The following is a 13,592-nucleotide window of genomic DNA, read 5'->3' as shown; positions in this document are numbered from 1 at the left end:
ATTCAGGCAAAGGAAACATTATATCCTTATGTCTTTGAATAACCATTAAAATATGATAAAGTAATGTCCAAACTGCTCATTTTCATTTGTGCAGAAACTGAAAATATGAGTACCATATTTTTTGTATGATTATGTACCAATACATTATATTGCATGAACCGCCTCCGTGGCGTAGTGGTTAGAGCGTCTGCCCGGAGAGCGGAAGGTCGCGGGTTCGATCCCCGACCGCGTCATACCAAAAGACGTTAAAATATGGTACTTGTTGGTCCCTGCCTGGCGTTCGGTATTAATGGGTACAACAAGGACTGGTCGGCTCGGAGTCAGTATAATGTGTCTGAGTGGGGTATTCATGCTTTACTGCGGCATGGTATCTCAGTGGGCTAGCACTATAAAACCAGCTTTAGTCTGGGCTAGTACAAGCAGCCGCACATACATATATACACGCATGCACGTCGTCATATGAGCGAAATATTCTCAAGCACGACGTTAAACCCAATTACCCCTCACAATTTCACCACAAGATAGAAAGTCTTTGTTTTGGGCAGCTCCCCACCCCTCCCACCCTAAGGTTGCGTTTGACTGCTTTATTATTTACGTCCATAACCAGTATATTGATTTGGATGAAGAGAAAAACGCTATCCACCTGTCTTGATATGATTGGGTCAGTTTGCCCCAAACAAAGATATTTTTAATTGCAGTAATTAAATATTTATGCTGGTACATTGTACTACCTGATGATATGCTGCATGTTTGTGTGAGCTTGTCCTACTTGACTCTTGATAGATGCTGTAGATGCTATAGATAGTTGTATAGCCTTTCGTGTATCTTGCTTCCCACCAACAAATAGGAAGCACCTTTGTCTGTGTTAACTTGTAGAAAGGTTTCTGCTTATTATTCTGAAGGCCAAAGTTTAATTTCTACATTGACATATCACACAGTGTTATAACTTGAATAATGTTAAAAAAGCTGTGTTGAACCAAACTCACTCATTCACCCAAACTCACTCACTCACTCACTCACTCCAGGGCTCCAGATAAAGGGCGTATGTACGGATACCAAATATGCACAATACGATAGGAAATAGTTTAGGAAACGTAGCAGATACGCTCCACAGCAATAACATATGGTCTTAGCATCATTTACAGACATATTTATCTGAAACAGTATTGTTTTATAGTTTATTGACTTGTTTACACAAGCCTAGCAATGCTGTGGTGCACATATGAAATGAAACACAAGATTACTGATACTCCATTAAATTCCATTCAGTACTCTAAATGTACTCTTAAGTTTTTTCCAGAACTCCTATATTGAAAGAATAAGGAGTACGTACTCATGATGTTGAAAATTTATCTGGAGCCCTGCTCACTCACTCAAACTCACCTCAACTCACTCGCTCACTACCTGTTTCATGTATTTTTACTCAGTACATGACAATGCACACAAGGAAACCTCATGCTACATAAACTGTCACCAGTAACATTATCTAACAACAAATATATGAATATTGATTTATATGCCTTGTGGCAGTGTTGGTTACCCATGTATGTTATCCACACAACATCTGTTGTTGTCCACAGCATTGTGCATAATACATAACCATGTGTTGGGAAACTAATAACTGTATAACAATGTAAATATAGTTTTATTCCTTTTTCTGAGCATATTCTGAATATATGTGTTTAATTTGACAACTGTCAGCAGTTTACTTATTTTTTTCCTTTTCCTTTCTCTACAAGTAATACTATATCAGCCTTTCTGTGCATTTATTTGTCACTGTCTATTACTACTTCTGTGTATCTGCATATCTGTTTAATCCATGTTTTATAAATGTTGTAATCATTTAACAGCAAGAGCATGTAAATTATACCTCAAGAAAATACTAGTAGTAGTAATGAACGCCATTACATTTGTCTTGTTTAATTAAGATTTAACTGTGTGTGTCGGATCTGCTATAAAAATTTATTGCTTGAGTTCATTCTACAGACAAGTGCATGAGTGGTATTAGATGATGTTGTCCATGTTGTATCAGATGTTGTCGATGTAAATGGTGTGGATGTGTATGCATTAGATGTTGGGTATAGAGTAAATATAGCTTTCTTTTCCTGATGCATGTATCTTAGAATTCAGGCTTTGTTTGTAAGGTGATGACAGGGTGCTGTAAGATTAGCTTGAGGGTGACCGATTTTCTGAGAGCAGGTTTGTGTTTCAGGCGTCAGTGTCCGCAACCTACATGCTTTCCAAGTATTACAGTCAGTATTCCTGAAGGTAAGTGATTTCGCCATGTCTGAAGTTCGAAAGAGTAATGTGACATTCATGGAATGTTCTTTAAGTGAAATAGTGAAGTTGGATGTGTTACTGATTCGATAGCTGATCAAGTTCTGTATTACAGTTATAGCAATGTTTCAGAAGCTGATCAAGTTCTGTATTACAGTTATAGCAATGTTTCAGAAGCTGATCAAGTTCTGTATTACAGTTATAGCAATGTTTCAGAAGCTGATCAAGCTCTGTATTACAGTTATAGCAATGTTTCAGAAGCTGATCAAGTTCTGTATTACAGTTATAGCAATGTTTCAGAAGCTGATCAAGTTCTGTATTACAGTTATAGCAATGTTTCAGAAGCTGATCAAGCTCTGTATTACAGTTATAGCAATGTTTCAGAAGCTGATCAAGTTCTGTATTACAGTTATAGCAATGTTTCAGAAGCTGATCAAGCTCTGTATTACAGTTATAGCAATGTTTCAGAAGCTGATCAAGTTCTGTATTACAGTTATAGCAATGTTTCAGAAGCTGATCAAGCTCTGTATTACAGTTATAGCAATGTTTCAGAAGCTGATCAAGTTCTGTATTACAGTTATAGCAATGTTTCAGAAGCTGATCAAGTTCTGTATTACAGTTATAGCAATGTTTCAGAAGCTGATCAAGCTCTGTATTACAGTTATAGCAATGTTTCAGAAGCTGATCAAGTTCTGTAGCAATTACAGTTATCAAGTTCTGTATGTTATAGCAGAAGCTGATCAAGTTCTGTATTACAGTTATAGCAATGTTTCAGAAGCTGATCAAGTTCTGTATTACAGTTATAGCAATGTTTCAGAAGCTGATCAAGCTCTGTATTACAGTTATAGCAATGTTTCAGCTGATCAAGTTCTGTATTACAGTTATGCAATGTTTCAGAAGCTGATCTGTATTACAGTTATAGCAATGTTTCAGAAGCTGATCAAGTTCTGTATTACAGTTATAGCAATGTTTCAGAAGCTGATCAAGCTCTGTATTACAGTTATAGCAATGTTTCAGAAGCTGATCAAGTTCTGTATTACAGTTATAGCAATGTTTCAGAAGCTGATCAAGCTCTGTATTACAGTTATAGCAATGTTTCAGAAGCTGATCAAGTTCTGTATTACAGTTATAGCAATGTTTCAGAAGCTGATCAAGTTCTGTATTACAGTTATAGCAATGTTTCAGAAGCTGATCAAGTTCTGTATTACAGTTATAGCAATGTTTCAGAAGCTGATCAAGCTCTGTATTACAGTTATAGCAATGTTTCAGAAGCTGATCACAGCTCTTATTACAGCAATAGTTTCAGAAGCTGATCAAGTTCTGTATTACAGTTATAGCAATGTTTCAGAAGCTGATCAAGTTCTGTATTACAGTTATAGCAATGTTTCAGAAGCTGATCAAGTTCTGTATTACAGTTATAGCAATGTTTCAGTTTATAGAAGCTGATCAAGCTCTGTATTACAGTTATAGCAATGTTTCAGAAGCTGATCAAGTTCTGTATTACAGTTATAGCAATGTTTCAGAAGCTGATCAAGCTCTGTATTACAGTTATAGCAATGTTTCAGAAGCTGATCAAGTTCTGTATTACAGTTATAGCAATGTTTCAGAAGCTGATCAAGCTCTGTATTACAGTTATAGCAATGTTTCAGAAGCTGATCAAGCTCTGTATTACAGTTATAGCAATGTTTCAGAAGCTGATCAAGCTCTGTATTACAGTTATAGCAATGTTTCAGAAGCTGATCAAGTTCTGTATTACAGTTATAGCAATGTTTCAGAAGCTGATCAAGCTATTACAGTTATAGCAATGTTTCAGAAGCTGATCAAGCTCTGTATTACAGTTATAGCAATGTTTCAGAAGCTGATCAAGTTCTGTATTACAGTTATAGCAATGTTTCAGAAGCTGATCAAGTTCTGTATTACAGTTATAGCAATGTTTCAGAAGCTGATCAAGCTCTGTATTACAGTTATAGCAATGTTTCAGAAGCTGATCAAGCTCTGTATTACAGTTATAGCAATGTTTCAGAAGCTGATCAAGTTCTGTATTACAGTTATAGCAATGTTTCAGAAGCTGATCAAGCTCTGTATTACAGTTATAGCAATGTTTCAGAAGCTGATCAAGTTCTGTATTACAGTTATAGCAATGTTTCAGAAGCTGATCAAGTTCTGTATTACAGTTATAGCAATGTTTCAGAAGCTGATCAAGTTCTGTATTACAGTTATAGCAATGTTTCAGAAGCTGATCAAGCTCTGTATTACAGTTATAGCAATGTTTCAGAAGCTGATCAAGTTCTGTATTTACAGTTATAGCAATGTTTCAGAGAGGATTCAAACACTAAGTAACAAGCAATTTTCATCATGTTCAGTTTGCACATCACATGCTAGATACAAGGAAAAATCTTGACAACTGTAATGCAGAATCTGATCAGACATACCATACAAGGCACCAAAAGAAACTGAGCATTTGTTTTTATCCCTCGCAACGCGTTTTGAGGGGGGTATTAAAATGGACTCTGTCCGTGCATCCGTCCGTCCGTATGTCCATGCACATTTGTCTTTTCCGGAGCAGAACTCTAAAATCGTTCAATATTTCTTCACCAAACTTGGCACATAGATAGATCTGGTGGAGTACTGGTGCCTTTTGGTAGTTTTGGAATTCTGAATAAAACATTTTTTGCGTTTCCATGGCAACAAGTTCAACTTAGCCTGAAATTGGTGGTAGTGCTCTTTTCCGGTGCTGAACTCTAAAACCGTTCACTATTTCTTCACCAAACTTGGCACAAAGACAGATCTGGTGGTGTACTGGTGCCTTTTGGTAGTTTTGGAATTCTGAATAAAATATTTTTGGCGTTTCCATGGCAACCAGTTTGACTTAGCCTGAAATTGGTGATAGTGCTCCTTTCTGGAGCAGAACTTTAAAAACCTTTCAATACTCTCCTTCCACTTTTCTATATACACACCTAAATATTTGACATAATCATAACTCGTAGACATAATGATGAAGAGTATTTTGCCATTGCGGGGGATATTGATGACTTTGTCTTCTTGTTATCATTGTTTCATTTGGTGCCTTTTGATGCATAGATATTGAGCATAAAAATAACCAGTGCACAGGATTGAAGTAAGGTTGTATACCTACCTTGTAACTATTATTATTTTCATTATTACTTTCATTGGTGTTTAAGGGCGGTGTGGTAGCCTAGTGGTTAAGGCGTTCGCTCATCACACCGAAGACCCGGGTTCAATTCCCCACATGGGTACAATGTGTGAAGCCAATATTGCTGGAATATTGTTAAGAGCGGCGTAAAACTAAACTCACTCACTCACTCACTCACTCATTGGAGTTTAAACTCTATGTTCACTATTGCTCACTCTCTGAATACAGACTTAACTTCTTTTTCTGGCTTTATTAAAGCCTCCCTCCAGACAATCAATTATGAAGCAGGTTTCAATACTCTGTAGATACCTTCTAAATTAGTATTGAGTTGTTCAAGTGCAGTTGTTGTCAGATGTTTTTATATCATGTAATCTCTTAATAGAATTACAATGTTGACATTGGGGGGAAAATGTATTCATCCAGTGTTGCGTTTATCGATAAAGATGATGTGTATTATCAATAGTATTCTCAGGTTATGTATGATGTGCTTGTGCTGTTCCAGGCCCAAACAAGTCAGCTGTGCAGCACCATCCTCGACGTCATCAGCAGCATCTATCACCAGGACAACGCCAACTACTTCATCCTAGAACCACAGCACACACTCTCTCAGTTTGCTGAAAAAATCTATCTCAAACCCAACGATATACAGGTAGGCCAGTGTTTGTGATCTTAACAGACAAGTCACATTTTTGCTATGCTTTTATTATTGTGGAATGTTGAGTTATATTTTGTGATTGTTTGTGTTTACATGTGAAATTATTGTCTGTTTCAGAACAAATTCTTTGAGTTGATGGAGTTCATTGTGTTTAATCTGAACTTTGTACCCTGCAAGGAACTCATCAGTCTCAGCATACTAATCAAATCACAACAGTGAGTACTTCAGAGGCAGTAAACATCTCTCCAGGGCTGTTTCTGTTGCAGTTTCTGAATCTGTCATCCTGGTAGCTGTTTCCAGGTCCAGGTCGTAATTAGTATGAGGCAGTGAAATAAGTCAGATTGTCAGGCACAGTGGCTTGGTTAATTGTGTGCGAGCATCATACATCGACCTCGTGTTTTCATATAGCTGGAATATTGCCGAGAGCAGCTTCAACCAACAAACAAACTTAACTGCTTATCTCAGGTATCTGTACTTTATTCTTTCAAAAGTGATATTTGAATTAGGTTTAAGGATAAAGTATAAAAACCTGAAGGAATTATAAGGAGACGACCATCTTGGTTTCCCAGACATGTTTCTATTTTCATTATGATCTGGAATCTTGATTATCCATCAGCAGTTGAAACTTAAGCAGCCTTCACGCGGCAAACTTAAGTTTGACAACACCTGTTGTTGAAATTTTAGAAGTTGTCAAACTCACATTTTCACACATCAAGCACATGTTGTCAAACTTTCGTGTCATATGAGAGCGATGTCTCTATCAGTGTGGTCATGTGACAATTTGGTTGACTACGATTGGTTGTTTGTGAATAACACGAGTTTGACAACAGTTCACACGTCAAACTGAGTTTGACAACACCGAGAGTTTGATGGAAAAGTTGGTGAGAATAGAAACCGATCCTATTTCTCGACAACAGTTTGACAACTCTGAAATTGGTGTTGGTGGCGAGTTGTTAAAATGTTCACACTCTCAAACTCGAGTTTGACAACATGTTTGCTGTGTGAAGGCAGCTTTAGATTACTGACCTCCATTTGCTCTGATTTAGTTCCATAGAGTGCAGCATCCTGTGCATGAAGACACTGTTGAAGATCCTGCGCTACCACAGCACCTACAGGGATGTGTTCCGAGAGGTGGGCATGCTGGAGGTGATGGTCACCTGTCTCTACAGATACGCAGCACTTCTCAAGGAGCCTCAGAGTGACTCAGGTATATTCTCCTATTGCAGTTATTTAGAGGCATCTATTTCCATTGGTAAATAATGTAGGACTTTGGTAACAGAGGAATTCCATGGGTTATCAATAACCATAGCTGAGTTTGAATTAGAACAAATGGATGTTTGTATATTCGTGTGTAGTTACTCAAGACTGCAGATAGCCTCATGAAGCCTTAGTTATAATACAGTATGTCACTGTTTACATTACTAGGGTGGTGGGGTAGCCTAATGGTTAAAGCGTTGGCTCGTCACGCCGAAGATCCGGGTTCAAATCCCACATGGGTACAATGTGTGAAGCCCATTTCTGGTGTCCCCGCCGTGATGTTGCTGGAATATTGCTAAAAGCGGCGTAAAACCAAACTCAGTCAGTCAGTCAGTTTACATTACTAACACATTATGTCCTGAAACCTGTTCAGGCAACTGTTGCTGTACCTTGATGTATTGACAAGCAATAGCATATGTGGCAATACTTGTGCTAATACAAATTGATAGTATTTCAGGTTAATCAGATTTAACTTTAAGTAGCCAAGATGAAACAAAGATTAATAAGCTGGTAGCTTTAAAAACTTCATGAAAAAAGATGGCCTTAAACTTATAAATGTCACATCTTCAAATCCCAATCCCAATCCCAATGATTTGGATGTCCTCGGTTTACAGTGTTCCTTTGAATAATGAACGACAAGAATTCATTTTCATGACCCTCATGTTGGTATCATTGAGTGGAATCAACATACTGATAGGCTGATTTGTGTGAAGGAGATTAATTTATTTAAGTACCATAGAAAATCCCTGAACCCCCTTTATTGAACACTGATGGGTCACAGTAATCTGAAGCTGTGATGGTATATGTGTTACAGCAGCAGGCAGTGAGGGTGGGAAGATCCCAGAGGAACAGCAGGAGTTGGGGCACCACGTGATGGAGGCACTAGCCGTGCTGCTGTGTGGCAACTCCAGCAATGCCAGTCAGTAACACCACCACTTTACCTCTGTCACTTCATTGTAATCCATGTACTGTCCTATGACTATTGCAAGGGATTAATATTATGTCAACAGGGATTGGGAAAGGCAGGGGCCATGGGCCATTTTGCACATTATAGTAAAAAATGGCCCATTAAAATTTTGAAGTTTACTATTGATACAAGGGCACAGGCCCATTCTAAATTCAGAAAATGGCTCATAATCCTGAAAATGCCCCACTGTCAAAGTTCTCTATCTCAATCCCTGTGTCTAATTTAGCTGATATTTGTTTGATTTGTTGAAAGTGTATGTGCCTGCCACTATCTGTAAGTTGCTATGTTCTGAATAGAGTTTACTGATGTCACAGACTGAAGATGGGTTTTGTATTCATATATGTGTATAATTAGAAACTAACTAAATTGGAAAAGGTATGCTCTTGCTAACCCTGTTGTTTCATGAAAACAAAATAACTAAAAAGTGTCAAAATGTATTTAGACTGAATGTACTATTTGAAAGAATCGAAGTACCATCCTATTCAATGTTCTGATAGCTACTGTCATCGTAACAGATTAACTCTAGCAGTCTGAAAGAATTGGATGGTCCTTAACTTCTTCTGTGCTGTATAGTTTTAGTTTTTGGTCAGGCATAAATGGCTTATTCTTGAGTTAAAGAGAGCTGCATTCAAGAAATCAACGTATACTTATTCATTGTTAGTGGCAGATTATAGAGATATTTGTGTAGATCCAGTTCTGTATTATGTGTTGTGTGTGTGTGCCATCAGGTGTGTTCCGAGAGTGTGGAGGAGCTCGTTGTGCACACAACATGGTGCCATACCTGGGCTGTCGACAGTTGGCGCTCAACATTGTCCAGCAGCTGGTACTGTCACCTGGTGGCGATGATGACATGGGCACTCTACTGGGTCTCATGCCCACAGCACCTGTCACCGACCTGGAACTCAAGACTCACATTCTCAAGGTAGGAGAATAGTAGCTCATTGAGGTTCTTGAGAGGCATTTAGAATTTGGTATTCAAGTAAAAGGCAAATATTATGGAAGACAACTTCTTCTTTATTGTATGTCTGGGCTATTCCTTGCCCCTTCGTCAGGGGCACAGTTCACCTGACGAAGGGGTGAGGAATAGCCCAGAAACTTTGTGACATACAGTAAGGAAGAAGATGTCATCCATAATATTTGCCTTTTAGTAGCTCATTGTATTAGCTTAGTATCTTGAAACTTTCATATAATAACAGTCAATTATTCATGGGTGTAAAAGCTGGAGTGTCTGTCTGTTGGGAATGCTGAGATTTTGAGAGATACTACATTAAAATTTCACAAGAATGGCTTGAGATATATAGATAACTGTTTACAGTATGCTACCTGATATGTTGAATACATTTGGCATGCTTTTGGAGCAAGGTATGTTTTTGCACTTTCATTAATGCCTGCCTTCCTATTATACATAGTCCTTGGTAACTTGCAGGTCATTGAACAAAGTTTGGTTTCTAGATGGTATTGTGCTGTGTTGTATATTTCTTGGACATGTACCCATCGGAGTTTATTGATCTGTTTTCAGTCTCTGTTGAATGTACTACGAGAGAGCCACCGTACTCGGACAGTGTTCCGTAAAGTAGGTGGCTTTGTGTACGTCATGTCTGTGCTGGTGTCCATGGAGGGTTGCCTAGCTGATCCACCCAAGGCACCATGGGATATGGGTATGTATGTCCTCATTCATAAAGTTTCAAATGTCCTAATAGCACCAAAGTCTCCAATCTACTGAATCTTGCTGTTGTCATCATTTATCATGTTCCTTTTCAGTACCAAGGAAGGACATTCTCACCATGCTACGGACAGTATTCAGCACTCTTACCGTAGCCATGAGATACGAACCAGCCAATGCAAAGTTCTTTGCCTCAGAGGTATATGAAAATATTTGTGTTAAAGCTCTTAACAATAACTACACTAGCACCAAGGCAACATTCTTGTACGAAGATATCACAGCAGTTTGTTGCTGCACTTTTATTGAGGGAAATATGTAAGTGAAAGTTCAGTCCATTTGCAACTAAGCATCATTTAGCACACAATCATACAGAAGTTGTGATGTGTGATTATTGTTGAAGATTACTTCCCTCTGTCGTTAACATAGGGCACTAAACTTATGCTAGGGATATTTTTAGTCTCCAGACAGGGACTGAATATGACTTGTCATACAATTATTATTCAATATTGCCATAGAACTGACCTATTTTCAGCATCATTACAAATAATAAGTAATTTGATTATAGCGTTTCCTTAGGCTGCTGCTTTAAGTTTTCTAAACTTGAGAATATCTTTCCCGATTAAATGTTTTAAATATTTGAAAAGGTTACTTATAACTGCTTAGATTTTTGCAGAAATGAACCCAGTATACCTCCAGTAAAATATGTATATGACACAGTAGTTTTATGCTAATCTTGCTCAATACAATGCCCAGTAACCGAGTCTTTTTATTTCGACTTTTAGAATATGTCACTTTGAAATTACAGATACCTATCTTAGGACAAGTGAATAATAATATTGATGAACAGTTTGCTAACCTGAGTTTGCCTCTGTCTGTAGGTGCGGTATGACAGTCTGACAGAGGCCATCAGGCTGTTGGGCTGTTTCTCCAACACGATAGACATCCAACCAGCTCCTGAGGACCTGAAACCCAGTGAAAACCTTGACCATCTCCATGACTTCTTCTGCCACACCAAGGATGACAAGTAGGTGTTCTATCTGCAGGACCACATTTCATGGAGCAGCCATTGTGTTACAATTGTCAGTGAATGTTAAAGTAAATTTGTGATGTCTATCATATCTCTTTGATTATCTTTTGAGTTAGGACTTTGCACTGTAATATGTATGGCTTTAACAGTTGGTTGAACTGTTGATGATATGTTTTGCTCATTTAGAAGAATTTGTACGTTAATATATGACAATCATCTTAGGTAACTTCTTTATATCTATCAACCTGTGAAGATCTGGGGTAGAATTGATCTTCACTAACCCATGCTTGTCGTAAGAGGCGATTAATGGAATCAGTGGTCAGGCTCGCTGACTTGGTTGACACATTGCGCAGATAGATGCTCATGCTGTTGATTACGGGATAGTTTGGTCCAGACTCCAGACTATTTACAGACCTCTGCCATATAGCTGGAATATTGCTGAGTATGGCGTAAAACTAAACTCACCCACTCCATATATCTATGACAGTAGTATGTCTTTGGTGTATTTCCTGTTGAAAATAGTAAGCATGACCTCAGAGTCTCTAGTGATAATGCCAGACGAAGATCTGTGATCTGCTATAATGAGTTGAATCAGGGATAGGGATGATTATTGTAGCATACTATTGTTTTTATCCCACCGGCATATAATGCGGTGGGATATAGTCGTCGGTGGGATAATCATTTTGTTTCGGACCATAACTCAAAGACCGTCCGTCCGACATAACCCGTGCCTTTTGCTATTTCAGATAATCATTTTTTTTTTTCGGTTTCGGACCATAGTCTTCAAAGAGGGTGGGCTTCGTTTCTCGCATAACTCAATATTTTTAAACCAAAATTGGTAGATATGTCAAACATAACCCTAAGGTGGTGCCTTTTGCATTTTATTTTCCGGTTTACAGATAATTGTCAGTCTTTTATTTTTTTCGGTTTCCATGAAATTCAAATTCTACGGACTTAGTATATCAAAAGATCCTAAAGTTGTGCGTTTGCTATTTGCAGAGCATAACTCAAGAACCGTTCAATATTTTTCAACAAAACTTGGTAGATATATCAAACAGATCCAAAAGTTGGTGCCTTTTGCTATTTGCAGATTTTTGGCATTTTATTTTTCCCGGTTTCCATGGAAACGATTCAGACTTAGTCCCAAAAGTGAGGGTGGGCTTCGTTTCCAGAGCATAACTCAAGAACCGTTATAATATTTTTCAACAAAACTTGATAGATATATCAAACAGATCCTAAAGTTGTGCCTTTTGCTATTTGCAGATTTTTGGCATTTTTATTTTTCCCGGTTTCCATGGAAACGATTCAGACTTAATCCCAAAAGTGAGGGGTGGGCTTCGTTTCCAGAGCATAACTCAAAAACCTCTCTATATCTTTCAGCAAAACTTGGCAGATATGTGAGGCAGATATTGAAGTGATGCCTTTTGCTATTTGCAGATATTTGTGATTTATTATTTTCTCGGTTTCCATGGAAATGATTCGAACTAAGTCTCAAAAAGGAAGGGATGGGTTTTGTTTCCGGAGCACAACGCGAAAACTTCTTAATATCTTTCAGCAAAACTTGGCAGATATGTGAGGCAGATCCCAAAGTGGTGCCTTTTGCTATTTGCAGATTTTTGTCATTTATTTTTTTCATGATTTCCATGGAAACGATTTGCACTTAGTCTAAAATCAAGCTGGACTTTAAGTAACTGTCAGATGATTTGTTCTTTCAAAGATGTGGGGGCCGGGGGGATATGTCATCTTCTGATGACTCTTGTTTAGTAAGGTTGTTTGTTCGTTCGTTATTTGGTAAGTTGAAATATCAGTGAAACTATAACTAAACCTATACTTGTACTCTGATGTTTCCAGACTGCAGAAGCCTGTACCAATCATACTGCTGTCAGCGATCCTGATGATCCGATACCTGTATGACATGGCCCTCGATGCCTTTGACAGGTAGGAACCCCTAGATATTTGCCTGAGCACAGGGTCATCCATTATCTATCATGACACTCTGTCTGTAGTTTAGTTGTCCGTTATAATTCCTGGAGGTGTTTGTAAGTTTGTGGAGAAATATTGTCTTTATTTTTAGGCATCAGAGTCTCATTTATCCTGCTGTTATGACATAGAAGACATAAGGCCATTCAACATAACCGTTCCTTTGAGTGGTCTTCAAAAGTTTAATAATTCCAATCAGTACCCTATCTAGCCATAAATGCCTTTTGATACTGAGCATCACACCATGAAAATGTTATAAAGGTTTTCAACAGATGTCATCTTCAACTTATCAAACAGTTGTTAGGGAAATGCATTTTCTGCGGCTGAAAATGTCATGTGACAGTTGTATCAATGTTTTAATAAAAATTACGAGGAAGTCTACCAGAATGCCATGCAGCAGGTGCGGGTTGTGGTCCACGAGGCATACCTTTCCTCGATACAAAGGTCGGCTCTGGGAGCACTGGTGGCGTTTCCCCAAATGTTGTTCTGCTCCGCCAACTATCCGAAGTTCAGGCCCACCTGACGTGAGACTCTTTACGGTCTACCGCGTCCACTCTGATGTGTGCAGTCATGGGGATGCGCAAGCTGTGGCTGTCTACATCCCGTTATTTG

The 13,592-nt window shown here is 38.3% G+C and overlaps 1 protein-coding gene across 1 annotated transcript in view; it reads left to right on the top strand.

The window, feature by feature from the left end:
* The window catches only part of LOC124277164 (WD repeat and FYVE domain-containing protein 3-like), a 116,561-nt gene that overhangs the window by 23,622 nt on the left and 79,347 nt on the right, over positions 1-13,592 (top strand). The window contains 10 exon segments of the mRNA XM_046712830.1: positions 2,213-2,268; positions 5,934-6,080; positions 6,204-6,301; positions 7,133-7,293; positions 8,158-8,262; positions 9,039-9,232; positions 9,830-9,968; positions 10,072-10,172; positions 10,852-10,997; positions 12,852-12,938. Of these exon segments, the coding sequence (XP_046568786.1) occupies positions 2,213-2,268; positions 5,934-6,080; positions 6,204-6,301; positions 7,133-7,293; positions 8,158-8,262; positions 9,039-9,232; positions 9,830-9,968; positions 10,072-10,172; positions 10,852-10,997; positions 12,852-12,938 (1,234 nt within the window).

The sequence above is a fragment of the Haliotis rubra genome, unplaced genomic scaffold (genome assembly GCF_003918875.1).
Source record: "Haliotis rubra isolate DU_JTF1 unplaced genomic scaffold, ASM391887v1 Scf219, whole genome shotgun sequence".
NCBI classification, from domain to species: domain Eukaryota; kingdom Metazoa; phylum Mollusca; class Gastropoda; order Lepetellida; family Haliotidae; genus Haliotis; species Haliotis rubra.
This window is presented reverse-complemented; position numbering and strand designations above follow the sequence as displayed.